At 38.2% G+C, this 21,292-nt stretch overlaps 1 protein-coding gene across 5 annotated transcripts in view; it reads left to right on the top strand.

Moving 5' to 3' along the window:
- The window catches only part of CDC14A (cell division cycle 14A), a 176,132-nt gene that overhangs the window by 75,567 nt on the left and 79,273 nt on the right, over positions 1-21,292 (top strand). For all 5 annotated transcript variants that reach the window (XM_024237529.3, XM_024237536.3, XM_054530709.2 and 2 more), the window contains exons 5-6: positions 2,701-2,780; positions 19,046-19,112. In XM_024237529.3, the coding sequence (XP_024093297.1) occupies positions 2,701-2,780; positions 19,046-19,112 (147 nt within the window). The remainder of the gene's footprint in view (positions 1-2,700; positions 2,781-19,045; positions 19,113-21,292) is intronic.

Here is a 21,292-nt window from a genome sequence, read left to right as displayed (position 1 = left end):
TTCCTCTTTCTCCTTCTGATCCTTCCCCTGCCCTTTTCCTCAAATATGACTACAAACTGTTAACAGTTTGAAGTCACCTAAGTTTTAAAATCAAATGGAATGAAATGGCATTTAGGAACTTGGAAGAGTGGAAACCTTTTTTCCAGACCTATGCTACCAACTGAGTTTATATTTTCAGGCAGATATGATGAAATTGCTGTGGGCTTTGGAGTCAGCCCACTGTTCGAATTCTGTTTTCATCCTAGAGGCACAATGAGAGTTTGGAAAGTTCCTTACCTTTCTTATTAAATGTCACTTTTCTTCTGAGCTTTAATCTAGCCTAGTCTGTCTCTCTCCTCTCTCTCTTTTTAATAAGGAGACATGTCTAAGAAGATCTGGCATAAGAATATGTGACACATTTTATCCTGGAAAAAGCGAATTTGGTATTTTAATGACCCAGCATGCATTCATGCAGTAATGCACTCACTCATCAGGAGAACATTTCCCCACTTTGCCCAAATACCTACCTTCAGGTTGTGAAAGGTCAACCTGTAAAAGATGCCCCAGGAATCTTCCTGGAATTTAGATGGCCTCTGTTGGGTTTCACTTTGCACTTATTAATAATTGAGCACTGGGATAAAAATAAAAACAAAGGGTCTCATCTTGCAGTTTGAGAACATGGGCCATGGTGCTAAGTCATGCAGGTAAGATGAGGAGCAAAGCCCTGTGGGGTAGCCAATCTAAAGAAGCATTCCATGTGGGCTGCTGCCTCCCTCTTGCAGAATGACTCCCTCAAAATTAAAGGGAATTAACGTAATTGCTCCTGGGGAGGAAAATGCATTTTTGCTTTTCAAAGGTTGTTGTCTAAGCTTTAATTATCTAACCCACACACAGAAGCTTTCTACAAGCAGCCCTCCCTTTTAGCAACCAGTCACCTTTCAAATACTGCAGCATCTTTAGGCTTAAGAAATCACTGCATTATAACCAATTCTGTTATATAACCTACCACTTAGGTTACGGTAAAACCTGTTGTAATGTTGGTTACTGAAAATGGTCTTTAGAGCTAGTGTTGGTTTAAATGGAGTTTTGTAATTATTTGAGCTGCAACTAGAGTGACAATTCTCCACTTTTAGAATCTGTGCCTCTTGTCTGGCAGCACTTTTAGTTATTTCCTTTCTATTGCTTTTTGTTTCACACTCAATAAGCTTTGGTTGGTGTGTGCTTTATCAGACCTTCATGTTTACTTGCCAAATGAATATGGGGTTTTGTTACTAAAGTTAGTATTTTTAATCTATTTATTTTTCTTTCTTTAGAAAACTCAGAATGGACTCGTTTTCTAGTCCTGAAATATTAATAAGTAAACACATAATATATTCCTAGTGAAATAGCTTAAAGCTCAAAGAAGGTTTGTAAGTAGAGGAAAACCCTACTGTTAAGAACCAAGACTCTGCCATTCTTGTCATTGAAATGCATAGGGTTTTGATGTTGGGACATATTAAGGAAATAGTGCCACTAATTTTAGGTAGAGAAGATTGTAGGAATTAAGCTCGTTTCTGACTACAGAGGAAAAGGACCAATGCCATCGGCTCAGAATTAAAAAACTAAATTGCTCTTGGAATAAAATCGAGCTCTCCCAGTGGTTTGTATTGCTCTTCACATTCTGGCCACTGCCTGGCTTTCTCCCGCCCCCTGTCCTCTTCTCTCAGTCCTAACCACACTGACCTCCTTTTCCTCCAACTTACCAAGCTCTTTCCCACCTCAGGGAACTTGTCTTTGTCATTCTCACGCCTGGATAGCCATTCCTCCTTCCCCTTAGCTCTTCCTGTGGTTCTCCCCGTCTAGAGTCTAGATCTTACCCTGAACATCACCCAGAGACCCCTCCCTGACTACCTTGACTCAGGTAGCTGCTTTCCAGGCCCCTGTTTATTTCCTTTTCAGCCTTTACCTTAGACTGTATTTATTTTTGTTGATTATTGTCTTTGCCCCACAAGCATAAATTCTATTAAGGGAGGTGCCAGTACCTGATACAGTGCCTGGCATATACTATATACTCAGTATCTATGTATATTACCTGGGATTTGTTCACTGGTTTTAAGGACTCCTTTTTTGTTTTTATCTTTAAGATTAGTTCATCTTGTTGGACCAGAGGGATTTAAGTAGCTTTGGTATCAAAATCCAAGATAATATGTTTTCCAATACTCTTACCTATACACATTTTCACCCATTTTATTGTGATTTTATTGAGTGTCTAGAGAGCAACACTGGCTTTCCTCAGAGTAGGCAGAAAATTCAGTAGATACCCCATGGATATTGTGCTCACTGTGAGAAGTCTTTCAAAATTTACCAGGCACTGAAATAATTCACCTCAGTTCTTCGATGAAGGTCAAGGAGGTGTGCATTGGTCTTTGGTGAGCACACGGTATATTATGAGGGTATGACTGTCCCTGCAATTGTGTCTGTTCAGTGTGCCTTTGTAAAGAGCCTGGGATGGCTTCTTCATGGATCTGCCCTCTGTCTCTAAGTTTACCCATGGAGAAGACAAAGGCTGCTGCACAGCTTCATGCTGAAAAGGAAATGTTGGCAAGTTGTTGCTTTGTAAAGATCAACACTATCACCGTAACAGTTGTCACTCAAAGTGGAGGAAGTGAAATGCAAATTTGGTGAGTAATTAGTTTTGTGTCATTCTTGGGTGTTCTAAATGTTGCTATTTATCTGTCTTAGGTAATCTATTTAAAGAAGACACCAGAAGAAGCCTACAGAGCACTCCTGTCTGGCTCAAACGCCCCCTATCTTCCATTCAGGTATAACTCCTGGTGAGACTTGGGTTAAACTTTTGCTACAGAGCTGGATACTTTAGACTTGGGTTGTAGTGTTTTTTAATTGTCTTAAGATAATAACCATTATGTTATATGGAATGAAATGAGATGGTAGTTTTTATTATTTCATTTTGTAGAGTTTTATCCCCCTAGCTAGCAAGAATAAAAGAGCTTTCTTCTTGTAGGAATTTATTTTTTTCCTTGAATCCTTTCTATATCTTTATAGTTTATGTCAAGCACAAAGAGTGCCTCATTTATAAGCTAATAACCATGTCAAGACTTGTTGGATTTCAGTAATCTACATCATTGATTCATCCATTCATTCTTTCATTTCATGAGCAGTGATTGAGCTCTGGTCACATGTCAGAGGCTGGGGATATAGAATAAGACCGTCTAAGATTCTTCAGGAGCACCTGTTTAGTGGGGACCCTAAATCACCAGTTTGGCACACAAATCTGACTGGCATCCCCAGGAAGCCTTTCTCTCATTACTGTGTTTTCTAAGTATCATCAAAAGAAGATCTTTTAAAAATTTGGGGTGAACTTGAGCTCATTTAAAAAGTAGAAGGGGACTAGGTGCAGTAGCTCATGCCTGTAATCCCAGCACTTTGGGAGGCTGAGGCCGGTGGATAGCTTGAGCCTAGCAGTTCGAGACCAGCCTGGGCAACATGGTGAAACCCCGTCTCTACTAAAAATACAAAAGTTAGCCAGGCATAGTGGTACGTGCTTCTAGTCCCAGCTACTCGAGAGGCTGAAGTGGGAGGATCGCTTGAGCCTGGGAGGTCAAGGCTGCAGTAAGCTGAGATCGCCCCACTACACTCCAACGTGGGTGACAGAGTGATACCGTTTCTCAAATAAATACATACATACATACATACATACATACATACAGTAGAAGGGACCATACATCAAAACTCCCATAACACTTACCTCTGCTAGAATTGTGAATGATTCTAATATTTTTGCCTTTTTTGCTTGTGTGTCCAAATCTGCAAGCATGTGTATTGCTTATGGCTTATTATTGTTATATTACCATAATTAACCAACACAATGAGCGAAAGGAATGGGAGTGACTGAGAAGACTCTGCTTGTCTGTCTTCCTCATTCTGCTGTAAACTCTCAGAGGGCAGGCCCCAGTGCCTTATACTTAAAAGCACTTTTAGTAAATATTTGAATGAATACATTAAGACTAAATCCCTTAAGAGTCAAGGGATTCTCATTCTGCTTCTGAGATTACAGGAGGTAGCTGTTAGGGTAAGACATGGGGAGGGAAGAAGCAACACCTATTGTGCTTAATTAAAGAGAAGTCAAAGAGTAAGGCATTGGGATTTGGACTCTGAGAGGAAAATATTCTGAAGCAACCTAGAGTCTGAGGTAATCAGCCATGGAAGGGCAGATAAAAAATGACAGATAATGTAGATGAAAGTTTTAATGGTGAAGACAAAGCTTATTTTTCCTTCCACTTCTAATGGCTCCTATACTTTGAAAGTCCCCTGTAAAATATAATCCTATTTTTTCAGAAAGGGGTAATAATGCTGATAATTCTAAGTTCTAAACAAAGTGGTAAGGAGTATATACTTTGGAGGCAGAGAAACTTCAAGCAGTTTGAAGCCTCATTCTGCTTCTTGCTGTCTGTAATAAACAAGTATCTTGGACAAATTACTTATCCTCTCTCAGCCACAGTTTCCTTATCTGTAAAATGGCTTCAGGTCTAAACTAAGGATCAGATGAAGTGATAAATTTATCCTTCTGCCTAGTGCAATGTTTGGTTTTTGTTTTTCTTGTTGTTAGCATTATACCGTTATTACTGTTAGTAACATAATTAATAGTAATAGTAATTATTATTACAGAGTCTCACTCTGTAGCCCAGGCTGGAGTGCAGTGGCACACTGCAACCTCTGCCTCCTGGGTTCAAGAGAATCTCCTGCTTCAGCCTCCTGAATAGCTGGAATTGGAGGCCCCCACCACCATGCCTGGCTAATTTTTGTATTTTTAGTAGAGATGGAGTTTTGTCATGTTGGCCAAGCTGCTCTTGAACCCCTGGCTTCAAGTGATCCGCTTGCATCAGCCTCCCAAAGTGCTGGGATAAAGGTGTGAGCCACTGCACCCAGTCAAGAACTAGAATTTTTAAATAATAATACCAGAATAGAAGAAAAGGTAGTAAGACTGTTGTAGGGTGGGGGGAGGGGGGAGTGATAGCATTGGGAGATATACCTAATGCTAGATGATGAGTTAGTGGGTGCAGCGCACCAGCATGGCACATGTATACATATGTAACTAACCTGCACATTGCGCACATGTACCCTAAAACCTAAAGTATAATAATAATAAATAAATAAATAAATAAATAAATAAATAAAAAAGAAAAGGTAGTAAGATAATTAATACTACTTAACATAGAATTGATTTCAATTCTACATAAATACTAAATTTATAGCCTATTTTTCAAATATTTTTCACTCAAATACTTTTATGTAAATATTTGAAAACATAAATACATTAACATAGTTCAGAAATTTAAAAAATCTATAGGAAGGTTTAAGTGAAAATTATCCCTCCCATTCTTGGTCCTTATGTGTCTAGTTCTTTCCAGGTAACTTCTGGTATTAGTTGATTTGATATCAGTCTAGAATTTCTTTATGCACGTATAAGTAAATGAAGATATGCACCCATTTCCTACTGAAAGTATGCCTTTGAATGTAACTCTAAGTTCTATCTTTTTGATATCTTAGGATACCAAGAGTTGTATTTACATTAAGCTTCATTTCTAAATCTAGAATCTTCATAAACCATCCATTTGAAACAGAAAATACCACAAAGTAGTGCATTTATAATTTAGTGAAGAATTTAGTTGAAAAAATACTACTAGTTTTCTGGAAACTTAATTTTTTTATTATGCTAAGATAAGATGTGAGTTGTTTTTAGTCTACAGTTCAGGCCAACTAAGACTAATGGACCTCTATCAAGAATCATCCTCATACTAAATTCTGGGCAGCCATCATTGCATTGGCCTTCATTATAATCTGGGTTTTATTATCACCAGGTTTAAAAAAAAAATCTCATTTCTTATGAAATTACACTTTTGTCTTCATTGTCTAGATTTTTTCAACTGCTGATATATTAACACTTTTAATTAAAAATGAGAATCCTTAAAGAAATTTCTATTTGGATGTAATTGTTTTATTATTTAAAATTTTTTAAAAATGAAGATGATTTTGAAGGCTTGTTGAAGGTGTGGTTTGTATGTTCATATACACTTTTCACTGAAATGTCTGTGTTCCCATTTGTGCTATATATTTTAGTTTCTTTCTAATAAAAAGAGTTTTATGGCTACTGTGAATTTAAATAATGCTGTTTTTCAAATTTTTTCACTTTGCAAACATTTATCTGAGCAGTCACTTCCGTAAAGCCTTCCTCATTTTTCTGGAGAGGCTTGGCAGGTCCTTTGCCTGTGATTCCCTATTACATTTTATGTATTACAAGGCTGCATACAACATTAAAGCAAACACCTTGTATTATAATTATTTGTTTGCATGGCTGACTCTTCTCTTGAGGGCTGTGGTTGGTTCTTTTCCTATTGTGTCCTGAGGGAGCAAGTGTACTAAAATATATTTATTGCTTTTTCAGTGCCAGTCACTGTGATAGTCCTATGGATCAAAAGATGTTTAGGACAACTTGGTACCTGCTGCAGGAGAGCTCAGTGTATAGTCTGTATACATGTATAGGTGTGTAAAACAGTTACAGTGCTTTGTTAGAGTTAGGAGAGAGGTGTTATGGGAATACTGAGGAAGGAGGTTTAACTCTGAAATGGGGGGGTAGGAGAAGATGTTAGGAATAGGCCCCATGGAATGCCTTTCATGTTAGGATGAAAACTGGAGAACAGCAATTCAGGCACTGATTTTAGGTGCTATGTTTATTTATTCGTATGGCATAGGTTGTATAATGGTATGTTAGGTAGTATATATAATACGAAGTTCACAGTATGGGTACATTATTATAACCAAAAGGATGATCTGATTTTATTCCTACTTAGATTCTATTCACCTAGTTAAAATTAACAAAAAAATGAGAATTGTGTAGCTTTACTGCCTATTCTTGATTAAATTAAGTATAGTTGACTTTAGAGATAGTTGAATTTCTGGCTTATGTGACAGCAACGAGTGTTGTGATGTCACCTGTGAGTCAGTCGTAGGATGTTCTGTTGAATTGGAGGGTAGTTGTGTCAAAAACTGTATTCACTTTTACTGAGAATAGCCAATGTGTTGATTAAGAGTGACTTTAGGTGAAAATCAGGGGAAAGGGGTGTTTTTCATCTACCTTAATTCTTTGAGTCGTCCATTTTCAGTGTTGGCTTGGCAGTTAGCCTTCAAGGGAACAAGAGGCCTTTCCGTTCTGGGGTCAGACTCAGCAGAGTTTGAATTGACAAACCGGGTATGAATCTTTTTAGGTTCTCTTCCTTTCAGTGTACTACTAAATTATAGTGTATACTATTGAGCAAACAAAGTCATATTAATCTCAACTTGTCTAAAGCCCCAGGAGACCAGTGACCCTTAGTGGAATGTCCAGATTGTTTTCATGGCAGTCAGTGGCAGTGGTTTTTAAATCTACGTTATTGGTGCTCACAAAACAGTATTTGTGAAAATTTAAAGTCTCACAAAACAGTATTTGTGAAAATTTAAAGTCCCACAAAACATTGAAAAGGTAACCAATCTACATTGTACAATTCTTATTTAAGATGTCTCTTGTGCTTTTAAATTCATTTTATACTTATTTCTTTGTTTATTGGTCCATATGTATCAGGTTGGTAAATTTTTTAGTATTGGTGATAATTCCTAAATCTCCTAAAAGCCAGTTTTTAAAATGACATATAGGCTGGGCGTGGTGGCTCATGCCTGTAATCCCAGTACTTTGGGAGGTGGGCGATCACTTGAGGTCAGGAGTTCAAGACCAGCCTGGCCAACAAAGTGAAACCCCGTCTCTACTAAAAATACAAAAAAAAGTAGCCAGGCATGGTGGCACGTGCCTGTAGTCCCAGCTACTCGGGAGGCTGAGGCAGGAGAATTGATTGAACCTGGGAGGCGGAGGTTGTGGTGAGCCAAGATCACGCCACTGCACTCCAGCCTGGGCAACAGAGCAAGACTCCGTCTCAAAAAATAAATAAATAAGTAAATAAATAAATGAATAAATAAATAAATAAAAATAAATAAAATAAAATGACATATACAATTAAACAGGGAATAAAATTATGCTGACAATAAATAACATCCAGGGATCTAGTTTTGAAGACATATCCAGACAGCATGGCATGAAAAATAATGACTAAGTCTGGAGGTAAGGTTAGGTAGGGTAATGTGCTGACATTAATGGAATAAAGCTGGTTGAACATTCGATGTCCTATCCCTTTAGTTTTTTCCTAAAGCTTGGAGAAGAGGCTAGAATTTACAGGTGTTTCTCAAAGTTCCGTTGATCCTCAAACTTATCTGCATACCTGGGGAGCTTTAAAAAACTATTGATCCCTAGATTCTGTGCCCAGAATTTTGCTGTAATTGGTCAAGGGTGAAGTCAGAGTATTGGGATTTTGAAAAACTGTGTATATGATGCCAATATGTGTGGTCAAGGTTGAGAACTCCTGCTCTGTAAGATGTACCATGGCAAAATATATATATATATATCAAGTATATATCAAATATATATATATATTATATATATAATATATATCAAGCATATTTATATATAATATATATCAAGTATATTTATATATTTTTTATATATATATATCTCAAGTAAATTTAAAACTCTCCATCTTGGAGATTTACAAAGCAAATTTCCGTTTTAAAGATTCTGAATGGTTCTGAGTAATGAAGTAACCTGTTTAGTTCTGTATAACCCAGAATTTTCTTTTTTCTTTTTGTTTTTTTTGAGATGGAGGTTTCACTTTGTTGCCCAGGGTGGGCTTGAATTCTTGGGCTCAAATCCTCTGTAGTTGGGATTACAGGCATGCACCACTGCATCTGGCCCAGAATTTTACAAAGTACTGATTTTCTTCCTTCTGCCCCACACTTTCCATTAATATCCAGCAGAACTCCTGTTCTGAAACACTCTGAGGCATATTTCCTGATCCACACCTGTGTGGAACAAAAAACATCTCTTGGGATTAAAATAATATGCTAGCATTTTGTGGAACATTTTTTTTGTGCTGTTTCCTGAGAGTCTTGGAAATAGATGGCTTATCAAATAATGGTATTTTATTTAATGTGAACAGGAATATCCAAGTTTTCTTGCTGTTGTGCGGCCAGACAATCTTCTCTAACAGAGGATTCACACCCCTCCCAATGGCAATCCTTTTATGACATCTGTCATTAAAATGGATGCATAATGTTTGTGTTGAGGGAGGTGTTTGTTGTGTTTTGGGGGATGACCCTTAGTGATATCCCAGTTGCTGAGCTCTGTGGCTGAGTCTTAATGGGAAATCTCAAAAGTAATTATTTTAGATCTTCTGGGCATGCCAGAACTTGTAGGTCTTTAAACAAAGGCTCAAAAGGGTCAACCACTGTAGGTCTTTAAACAAAGGCTCAAAAAGTTGGTCAACCACTTAGGACTTGGCATCAGGCTGCCTTCTTTTTCATAAAGTAAACATGTGCTGGTAGACGTTAGATGTAATCATAAAATATATTTCCTTACATAAAACATTGAACCAGACTTTTATTAGCTTAAATATGATATTGTGATTTTTGTCGAAGTTTGTTTAACAATTAACTGTACTTCAAAGGAAAAGTTCTCTTTACCATGCTTTCCTCTTGAGTATCAAAACTGTGGAAACAATATTTTATTCTCTTTTAAGATGTTCCTTTCATTCTCAACTTTTCCTCGCTGTTTCTCAGTCTTGATCTTTGGGGTCATTTCTGCCCCATGGATCTTTAGTAAACTTTTGCTTTTGGTGCTTGGTATAATGGAAGCTAATCGCATTAGTTTTGACTAGTGAGGATGTGCCAATTTCCTGAGTGTTAAAAATAGATGGCTTTTCCAGTCCAAACCGTTGAATCCATTCTTAACAGCTGGGGCATATTTTGAATAAGTTGTACCCCCATGAAAAAAGATTCTTTGTCAGAGTTTTCTTGTTAAAGTGCTAAGTAAGCTCCGCTATACAGGATCTGAGAAGAGAAACAAGTGTAAGTGTCTCCATGACCCATTAGGTACTCAAATGGAGGTGAGTTATATTATTCTATTTTTTATCTGCTGGAACAAGAAGGTGCTTTGGTGATTTGTGTTGTGAAAATTCTCTCAGACTACTTTTTTTTTTTTTTTATTCCTACCTTTAGGGTTCCAGATCAGTTTTACCAAACTTAGTGAAGTAGGGTAGGTGCCAAAGTTTTTGTACTCTTTATGGTATATTTCCAGAAGCCTTAGTTGATAAAGATGGTTTTGAATAAGATTGCAGTCATTTACCTTAATGAACATAGTAATAGTTATTATTTTGTTGAATGTTACGAAAAGCTCTTAAATACCTGAGTTAAAACCAATTTGCCTGTATTTTTATTTTTAAAGAAAAATTACTGGCCGTGTGGGTGGCTCATTCCTGTAATCCCAGTGCTTTAGGAGGCCGAGGCAAGAGGATCACTTGAATCTGTGAGTTAGAGACCAGTCTGAGTAACATAGTAAGACCTGGTCTCTACAAAAGAAATAAAATAAAAATTAGTCAGGGATAGTGGCACCCGTCTGTAGTCCTAGCTGCTTGGGAGGTTTAGGTGGGAGGATTGCTTGAGCCCAGCAGTTTGAGGCTGCAGTGAGTTAGGATCGTGCTGCTGTGACAGAATGAGTCCCTGTCTCTGAAATTAAAAAAAAAAAAAAAAAAAAGAATAGAAAAATTAGTGGTTAAATGGGTGTCAGTCAGATGTTGATAAAATGCCCAGAGTACAGGTCTTGGTCTGTTTTTCTGGTGTTATTGCTAGTTCTAGACAGATTTTATTCTGCTGATTTCAGGTGACCTTTTAAGCCATGACTTAGAATTGAATTTTCACGTATCTCTGTTTCTTTAGATGAATAAAATGATTCATGTATAGCCTTATGTTAAATCTGAAAAGCTGAGACTCTGTTTTTTTTGTTGTTGTTGTTAGGTACAGGTCACGTTCAACTTTGGGCGCTGCCTCCTGAGGCATGCGGTTTTGCTCTTTCATGAATGGGAGATGGTTTTGTCCTCCCTACTAATTCTCAACACAGTTTCGTCTTGTAGGTCTCAATGATATAAGCTCTTTCTTTTATTGTAGCTGGTACATATATGTCATAGATTTGTTCAGAGGCTGGAAACTAGGATATACTTTGGACAATTGTGTAAAGTATTTTGGGCATTGTCTAGCTCTGAAGTATACATACAATGTAGTCTGCAGCTGAACTGTCCAGTATGTTAGCTGGTAGCTACATGTGTTGTTGAACACTTGAAATCAGTCTAGTCCAAATTGAGATAGATTGTACATTTAAAGTACATATTGGATTTCAAAGATGTAGTATAAAAGGCAGGGCGTGGTGACTCACAGCTGTAATCCCAGGCTGAGACCAGGAGTTTGAGATCAGCCTGGACAACATAGTGAGACCCTGTCTCTCAAAATAAAAAGATTTAATATAAAAGAAAAATGTAAGATATCTTATTTATAATTATGTTGATTAATGCTGAAATGAAAATATTCTAGATATATTGGATGAGCAAAATACACTACTAAAATTTACTTTTTTCTTGTTTATTTTAATATGGTTATAAAAAATTAAAATTATACATGTGGCTCTCTTTTGAGGATGGCATTATATTTCCATTGGACAGTGATGATCTAGAGTGTTTTTGCTATTGTACATAGCTCATAATTAAAGATTGTTTTATATACTTTCTGCTTTATTTATTTGTTTTTAGAATAGAGTCTCACTCTGTTAGCAGGCTGGGGTGCGGTGGCCAAATTGTAGCTCACTGCAGTCTTGAACTCCTGAATTCAAACAATTCTCCTGCCTCAGCCTTCTAGGTAGCTTGCCACCACTCCTGTCTAATTAAATTTTTTTTTTTTTTTTAATAGAGAAGGGGTCTCCCTCTATTGTCCAGGCTAGTCTCAAACTACTGGGCTCAAGCAATCCTCCTGCCTTGGCCTCCCAAAGGGATTACAGGTGTGAGCCATCATCCCTGGACACATTTTTGCTTCAAAAGGTCAATAGTTCTTAGCCCCCAGAGGTGTTCAGGCATAAGTTGAATGAACTCTTGGTAATGATCATTTATTCATTCCTGTATTAATTCATTCAGCAGCAGCTATAACATACTAATTTTCCCAACACTGTGCTATACTCTGGGCCAACAGACATAAAAGACACGTTTCCTGTCCTTAAGAAGCTCATCTTCTTGTGGAGGTTGTGAAGATGGGATTCAGTTCACTGCTTATAAGGGTTCTTAGATGACCTTTATGATCCTTTCCAACCCATTGCTCTGCAATTTTTGCATACCTCCTAACTGCTTGTTACCCAGAGAATGTAGAGAATCAAGGACTTAAGATAATTGTAGATCATAGTCATTTCCAAAATTTCTTAGTCTCTTTTCTATCAGCTCTTTTTGTATTTTTTAATGTAGTCTCCACATTGTAGACACTGTGCTTCTGTTCTCCATTCTTTCTTCTTTGAGTAACTTCATCAGTCATAATAAGAAATGCTTTCTTATTTTGTGTAAATATGTTCTTTCATCTCTGGTTTCATCTCCCATTATTAATATTTATAAGGTTGCTTCATTCTGAGTGATTTCTTAGATTCTCATGTTGCAAGCAGTGGTATGTTGGTAAACTGGCTCTATAAGTAAAAAGTATTTGCTGATTTCCATGGTACAAATACATTTACCACTGCTGATTTGGGCTCTCAAAATTTCTGAATATTTAACAGTTGACTCTTGAGAGCCTATATAAGACAGTGCTGGGACACCAGTGAAACAAGCTCTTTCTTTTAACATTTAATTGTGGATGTTGATTCTAGTTTTCTTAAACTTAATTTTTTTCCTGCTGTTTTTCTGCAAAATAAACACAAAACACAAAATAACAACAAGTCCCAATTGCTCCTTCTATTTAAATATTATTCATTTAGTTTTTCATTCAAGAACTATTTATTGACTGCAAATTCTTCCTACGGTCATAGTTGTGGATGTTTATAATCACTGTATAATAGCTGTATGGTTCAGTCGACTAGTATGCCAGAAGTCACATTTAGAAAGATAGAACTGTGGCCAGGCGTGGTGGTTTGAAGGTTGAGGAGGGTAACCTAAGATGAGGGTGAGTGGGAAGAACATGTGACTTGCAGATGCGCAGGTTCTGTAGGAAGAGCCCAGTGGCTACTGGGGAGCTCAGGGAAGATGGGGCCAGATACCCCCAGGCCTTATGGCTACAGTGAAGATTTGAACTTTCCCTTGAGAGCAATGGGAAGTCAGTGAGGGGTTATAGCTGAAGAGCGATCAGATTAGATTTGCCTTTTAAAAATATCACTCTGGCTTCAGTGAAGAAAACCATTAAAAAGTTTAAGAGTGGGTGTAGGAAGTCAGTGGCAATGGAATTGGCAAGTGATGCATTCAAGAGATATTTAAGAGGCAAAACCAATGGTGCGTAGTGAGGGATAGGATAAGGGGAAAGAAAGGTGAGACTTCTGGCTGTAGCTTGAGTGACTGTGGGAGCTTTTACCCAGACAGGGAGCGCTGGAAGACTGGATTATCGTTGCAGTTGTTTTTTTTTGTAGTGGGAGCAGATTCAAGAGATTCTTCTTACATAGTGAGTTTGAGGCATCTTTAAGACACCCGAATGGAAATGCCATGTAGGTGGTTGGCTGTACTATTTTTGAAGCTTTAAGGAGTTTGTGCTAGAGAGATTTGAGGGTCATTGGTAGATAGATGGTAATTTATGCAGATGTCTAGGGCAATGATTCTCAAAATATGTGCCTTTCTAGCGGCAGCCTCAGCTCCACCTGGAAACTTGTTAGAAATGCAAATTCTCAGGCCCTGCCTTTGGCCTATTGAATTAGAAACCTGAGGTGGGGCCCAGCAGCCTGTGTCTGTGGAACTATCTGGGTGATGCCAATAACACACTAAAGTTTTAGAGGCCCTGGTCTAGAGAGAGAGAGTATGGAGTGAGAAGAATTTTGGTCTAGAGTTGAACCTTGAGAAGGTTTGACTTTTAAAGACTGCGAAGTGAAGGATGACTTTGCAAAGGAGGTTGGAAGTAGTGTTTAGAGGGTAGAAGGAAAATCTAGGAACCAAGAGAAGAGAGCAAAGTAGGGAGTTACTTGTTGCTGACATATTAGGTGAGATGATGCATGCACAATGTTCTCTGGGTTTAAAATAAGTAAATCCAGACAGACAGAAAATAAATTAGTGGATTGCCAGGGGCTGGAGGAAGGAGAATGGGGAGTGACTGCAAATGAGTCCAGAGTTTCTTTTTGGGGTAGTAAAAATATTTTGGAATTACTGGTGATGGTTGTACAACATTATGAATACACCAAACCCCACTGAATTGTACACTTTAAAAAGGAAGATGAGACTGGGCATGGTGGCTCACGCCTGTAATCCCAGCACTTTGGGAGGCCGAGGTGGGTGGATCGCCTGAGGTCAGGAGTTCGAGACCAGCCTGGCCAACATGGTAAAACCCCGTCTCTACTAAAAATACAAAAATTAGCCAGGCATGGTAGCAGGCGCCTGTAATCCCAGCTACCCGGGAGGGTGAGGCAATCGCTTGAACCTGGGAGGCAGAGGTTGCAGTGAGCCAAGATAGCACCAGTGCACTCCAGCCTGGGCTACAAGAGTGAGACTTCGTCTAAAAAAAAAAAAAAAAGGAAAAGGAGTAATTCTTTAGAGAAATCTTGTTTTAAAGATGAGTCCAAACCGGGTGGAAGCTGAAGGAAGATGTGGAGCTTGGAAAATTTTGGTTGGCTTGTTCTTTTTGGAGCTAGTAGGGACCTGAAAATGTTTAAATTCTGTTGGAAAGGATCCAGAAGAGAGATAAAGAGATGATCAATGGTATTGAATAGTGGTATAACCTCAGAGTAGGAGGGGACTTTTGGGGCCAATAGTCTGCTGTTTTCCTAACTCCTGACCTCCATTTCATGTTATAATGCAGGTGAAAAAAATTCCTTAGACGGGATCTTCCAATTCCAAGTTTGAACATCATGTGGGGCGGGTATCTTTCTGCCTCCTAGGGCTAACCATTCTATTTTGAGATGGTCCTGACTATATTGGTGAGTTGAGGAAAATCAACAGGGAAAATTGACTTACAAAATGGGAGGGAATGTTGCCTCTTAAATGGACTTTCAATCTTATTTTAGTCATTTCCTTTATCCTCACTTCCAGGAGAACACAGTGCTGCCAATTCCTAAGCCTTTTGAGACTTACCTGGTATTGTGTTGGTTATCAGTTTTTTTTTTTTTTTTTTTTTTTTTTTTGGAGACGGAGTCTCACTGTGTTGCCTAGGCTGGAGTGTAGTGGCACAATCTTGGCTCACTGCAACCTCTGCCTCCCAGGTTCAAGCGATTCTCCTGCCTCAGCCTCCCGAGTAGCTGGGATTACAGGTGCCTGCCACCATGCCTGGCTAATTTTTATATTTTTAGAAGAGGTAGGGTTTCACTATGTTGGACCAGGCTGGTCTCGAACTCCTGACCTCAGGTGATCCACCTGCTTTGGCCTCCCAAAGTGCTGAGATTACAGGCATGAGCCACTGTGCCCAACTGGTTCTCAGTTTTTTCATTGTCAGTTTAGTATTCAGTTTTCTTGGTCTTCTAACTTATTTACCACTCATCTAAATGATTTCTAGCTTTCAAAATTTTATTGTTTTGTCTCTTCTCTTATTCTCCTAGTCTTTGTTGGTTTCCATTTAAAAAACAAAAGCCTTTAAAAATTCACCTTTTGGTCAGGTGCAGTGGCTTACACCTGTAATCCTAGCACTTTGGGAGGCAGAGGTGGGTGTATCGCTTGAGCTCAGGAGTTCCAGACCAGTCTGGGCAACATGGTGAAACCCTGGCTCTACGAAAAATACAAAAATTAGCTGGGCATGGTGGCTTGTGCCTGTAGTCCCAGCTAATTCAGGGGCTGAGGCTGGAGGATCACTTGAGCCCAGGAGGTGGAGGCTGCAGTGAGCCAAGATCGTACCACTGCACTCCAGCCTGGGTGACAGAGTGAGACCCTGTTTCAAAGAAAAAAAAATCTCCTTTTAGTGGGGTTCGGTAAATGCATGGGTTCAATCTTCCATCTTTATCTTCTCTTTTTCTCCCCCAGATAATATGTAACATGTTTTTGTGTCCCTTCACTGTTAGTATTCTCCTGTGACTACGTATGAGCCACATGCCACTAATAAGCCATTTCTTTCTTGTCCAGTCTTTGGTGCAGATTTTGGGAACCTGTTGGCGCTATGTGGCTGTCATGAGGATTAAATGCGCTAATGCATCTAAATTACCTGACACAGTAGCTGCTCAAAAAAGGCATGCCGTTTCCTTTTCTCAATCTGGAGGATATGACTAAATTCTATTGCATTCCTTATTAGATTTCAATTTGTAAACTTCTCTTTGCCTTTTCAGCCATGGTGACTGACTTGCCTAGTTCTGTCAGATGGCATGTTAACTTTCCCTCCCAACTTTGGAGGCCTGCAGATTTGACCACCCGGTCACCAGAGCTCTCCTTTTAGTCACTGGTAACAATTGTGGCTGTGATGGGGTAGGAGGTATCATGAAAGCCTCACCATACTTTGCAGACATTCAGAAAGAATAGGCCTGGAACTTTTTCTGGTAGCTTACATTAGTGACATTGTTTGGTTGAGTCTAGGAGTGGGAAGACATACCTGAAAGAATAAGGGATACCTCTACTTCTCGTAATTTTTTTTTGTTTTACTCTTTTTAAATATAAAGAAATTTTTACCCCCTTTTAAAAAACGTAAAACAGTGGTTTTTAATCTAGGGTCTGTGGAGAGAATTCGGGGAGTCAGTGAACTTAGATGCGAAAAAAATTATATCTTTATTTTTACTGACCTTACCTTATCAATTATAAAGTTACATCCGACTATAAATGTTGTAAATAAACTGTAGTAGCATTAGCAATATAAATGACAATTTAGTATCACTTACAGTTATTATTTCTTAAAATATTTATGCTCATTCCTTCCTCAAAATTATAGTAGCAGTTATCAGATTTGCCACTAGATCTTGTTATATAATATATTAATTTAAAAAGTGCATTTTGGGGTATTGCAAATTTGTATTTCAGTATATTTAAAATACATATTTAAACTATTTAAATGTAATTGAAAGTTTTCTGTTAATCCTAGTTTATGCATTAAAAACATTATTCTGAGGAAATGGGTTCGCAGGCTTCCTCAGGTTGCTGAGAGTCCATGGCACAGAGACTCCGAACCCCAAAGACAAGTGTCTGCAAAGGAATTTATGGTTGTTTATATAAACTAATATTTTTCTTAGATCCCTAGTCACTCTTTTCTCTGGCATAGCCCATTAAAATTTGCTTTCTAACATACAGTTTACATTTTTACAAGATATTTGAAAAGGGGGCTATTTTATTTTTTGCTGACATTTGAGTTCAGACGATATTTAAAAACACAAAAACGAAGATCCCTCCTTTTGAAATGAGACTTAAATATTTGGAATAATTGAAGTTTCAGGACTTCAGCATTCTGTTAAGTTGCTTTGCTAACTTGCTAGTTTTATGTTAGGCTTTTGGGATGCTGAAACTCAGGGATGATGAAGTTACATTTTACTTCATGGCTTAGCAGCCATAGGTTCAAGTGACCTTGGATGGTTGTAAAAGTTGGTTTTATGTTAATTATACCTTAAAGCCCTTAAAGGTCTATTCTCCCCTTGGAACGTCTTCTGGCCCCTTCCTGATGGCTGCCGTATGTGCCTTTGACTTTGTCTAGATAGGTGTCTGCCTGCCCTGTTTCTTGGGTCAGCAGTGGAGGCTGGGCAGAGAGCCTGGAGCCTTGAGGTCAAGTTTCCTACCTCGGACACCTTGGAACACTGTAGTGTTAAAGCTCTGGTGCCAGTTCTTGCTTAACTGACCTGAACTTGATACTTTAGTTTTATGTTGCCTAAAGCAGGTCTGCTAAATTGCTCTAAAAACTTAAATAAAGTATGAAGCACTCAATTTTCACCACGGTAGGTTCCCATTCCTTTTGAAGGAGTACTTCATGGTGCATTAGAAGCTCTCGTGGCTCCCAGTGACTCAGAGGAGATTGTTTGGAAGCCTGACTACATTTTCCTGTTTTCTTTCTTTTCTTTTCTTTTTTGTTGGGGAAGGATGGCATTTAATCCATGAAAACACCTGCTAGGTTCTGTTGGCCTACATTCGTTGTCTCTCCTATCTTTTAAGCTTGTTTTTATCATATTCCTGACAGGAGGTTATTCCTCTGCCAGAATACCTCTTGCAATGATGAATGTTTTACTTAATCAAACAGTCCAATTCACTGTTAATAATAAGAATAGTCATAATATTTATGAAGTGCTTCCTATGTACCAGCCACTATATGAAGGACTTTACATATATATATATATATATATATTTTTTTTTTGAGACAGAGTCTCGCTCTTTCACCCAGGCTGGAGTGCAGTGGCGCTATCTCGGTTCACTGCAAGCTCTGTCTTCCGGGTTCACGCCATTCTCCTGCCTCAGCCTCCCGAGTAGCTGGGACTACAGGCGCCCGCCACCACGCCCGGCTAATTTTTTTGTATTTTTAGTAGAGACGGGGTTTCACCGTGTTAGCCAGGATGGTCTTGATCTCCTGACCTCGTGATCCGCCCGCCTCGGCCTCCCAAAGTGCTGGGATTACAGGCGTGAACCACCGCGCCCGGCCTGGACTTTACATATTTTTAAAAACATAATCTGATAACAGTCCTATGAGTGATAGCTACTATCATTAACTTCATTTCACAGATGAGGAGACCAAGATTCAGCATAGAGGTAAAATAACTTGCTTAAGTTCCTGTTCAGTACCTAGTCGAATTGGAAGTGGAACCAAGGCAGTCGGACTCAGGAACGCAGGGTCTTAAATCAGCCTCTTGGATTAAAGCAATTTCAGAAGTGCTTCAGTTAAGTGCTTCAGTTAAGTGTGGTAGTTAATTAGTAGGATCTAATGTATTATATAAATTTACCATGTTGATAGCTGGGAAGCCAAACAAGCACATCTCCAGCTGACTTTGGTGTTTTATTATTTGAATGTTCTAAATGCAAGTTTTTAATGTTGAGTTTATTTATGTTTATAGGGATGCTTCCTTTGGAAATTGCACTTACAATCTCACCATTCTCGACTGTTTGCAGGGAATCAGAAAGGTAATAACAATTCTCCTTGCTGTAGTTGACACAGTAGTTTAAAAAAATATGAGAAAGGAATCATCTCAACATCCTTATTTGTTATTGGAGGGAAGAAAGGGGAGCCAGTAAGTAGAAGCCTTTTCACTTCTTGAAGGATGATTGATTTGTAAAATGCAAACACCAGGAAAAACTGGGAGGAGGGAGTGGAAGGGGCCTTTCTTTGTCGTTTAAACTATTTGTGTTCCAGGGCAGATTTATCACCACTATCAGCTGCAGTGCCTGTGACATTGCTTTGTCACATGCTTAGCTTCATTATCAGGCTTGATCTTGGTGTGGGAGAGTCAGGAAGTTATCTAAGCCACTCTGCTCCTCTGCTGCTTGGTCCCACCCCAGACCCACTAAAACAAAAACTCTGGGGGTGGAGCCCTGCGGTCTGTATTTGAACAACCTCTCCAGGTGATTTGATGCACTCCGAAGTTTGAGAACCAAGTCATAGTTATTTAATTATTTCTGTATATAATGGAGAAGTTAAACTAGAAGATTACTGAGAGCTCTCGGAACATGTTTTAGAAACATAAATTGACAATCTGAGAAGTTATACAAGCTATACTGTAAATTCTAATGAAGGCTCAAAGTACATAATTCCATCTCAAACATATAACCATGGTTTATTATCAGTCAGGAATTACATATTACATGATCTATGGATCATAGGACATACATAATAATGTCACATGGACTATAAATATATCATCAGTAGCAATTCTAGTTCATTTCTCAGATGTAATATAAAACTGATTTTTGCTGTGTTTTGAGTTGAGAAAATTGGTGTGATAAATGTGCTACCTGTTTTATACATGGTTGTTTCTATTTCATTTAAAATGAATTTAAACCCTATCAAACTTTAAAATAGTTTTCAAATATGTTTCTTTCCCCTTAAACAACTACAGAGATACTCTAGCCCACTCTTGCAACAATATTGCCAAGATGCGCTTCCAGGAATGCCAGTTAAGAACTTCTATGGAGACATTACCCAACATATAACCATCGATTATAGCATTTGGAAAATATGCCTGAGGGAAAAAATAATTTATTTATCATCACTATTATTATTTTGCCTTTCCTACCATCTGGTACAGGCCATTTGTTTTATAACACTTAAAAAATTTAGAAAGAGTTCACACTGGAATATCGCTGCCTGTAGTTATGGTAATTAGTAACTCAGTATAGAAAGTTGTGCCATCCTTACTGTTGTAGAGGAAAGTTGTGTAAACTTGTTTCATCAAATGTTGGGGTTAACTTAAAGACAAATGAGATTTTGGAGGATCTGATAGATTGTGCAGCATGTCTTTAAGCACCTGAGACATTTCCTGTAAGTTCATTCTCTTACATAAGGCACCATGTTCTGGGCTATTTTTGTGTGGCAACGAGTAGTACCATTCCAAGAACCTATATAGAGTATGGCCACATTTTTGCCTTTTTAGGGAGCACATTTCTCTGATTTTAATGTATTGGCATTGTCATAAGTATAGTTTATATTCCATGTTATGTGAATTACTATACATGGATATAAGCAAACCCTTTGAAAATACAGAGGAAAAAAAAGTGAATCCTTCAGAGTGTATATATTTTTCTCACTTTTTTTGTCTGGAAAGGTGCATATGGATGAACTCAGTTTTTTTTTTTTGTTTTTTTTGTTTTTAGAATGGACTAATTTAAATAATTTGTTCTGCTTATTCTGTAGGGGTTGTTTAAACCAGTGTTATCAGAATTTTGCATTTATAAGAATCACCTGGGAAGCTATGCTGAAAATGGTGATCCTGGGCCCCAACCACGGAGAATATGATTTGATAGTTCTGGGGTGGGGCCCAGGAGTCTGCTTCTTTCATATGAATTACCCTAAGTGTTTCTGATGCTGATGGCCCATGTTCTGTGTTTTGAAAAAACACTGATAGATGTACTGGAGCTTGGCTTGCTAGTTTCTTTTTCTATTTTTAATGACTTGATCATGTAACTTTTAAATGTACCTGTGGTTTTGTATTCTGTTGTAATCTGTATAGCTTCATGATTTATAAAATAAAAGACTCTGTTCTCTTTAAAATATTAGATCTGAGCTAGCTGGATAGTTTTTAAAAGTTCTAAGTCATTGGTTACAAAACTGAGTATGAGTTTTACTTTGTGATAAAAATATCAGTTTT

The sequence above is a fragment of the Pongo abelii genome, chromosome 1 (genome assembly GCF_028885655.2).
Source record: "Pongo abelii isolate AG06213 chromosome 1, NHGRI_mPonAbe1-v2.0_pri, whole genome shotgun sequence".
Lineage (NCBI taxonomy): Eukaryota > Metazoa > Chordata > Mammalia > Primates > Hominidae > Pongo > Pongo abelii.
The sequence above is the reverse complement of the archived record's forward strand: the minus strand, read 5'-3'. Positions and strand labels throughout refer to the sequence as shown.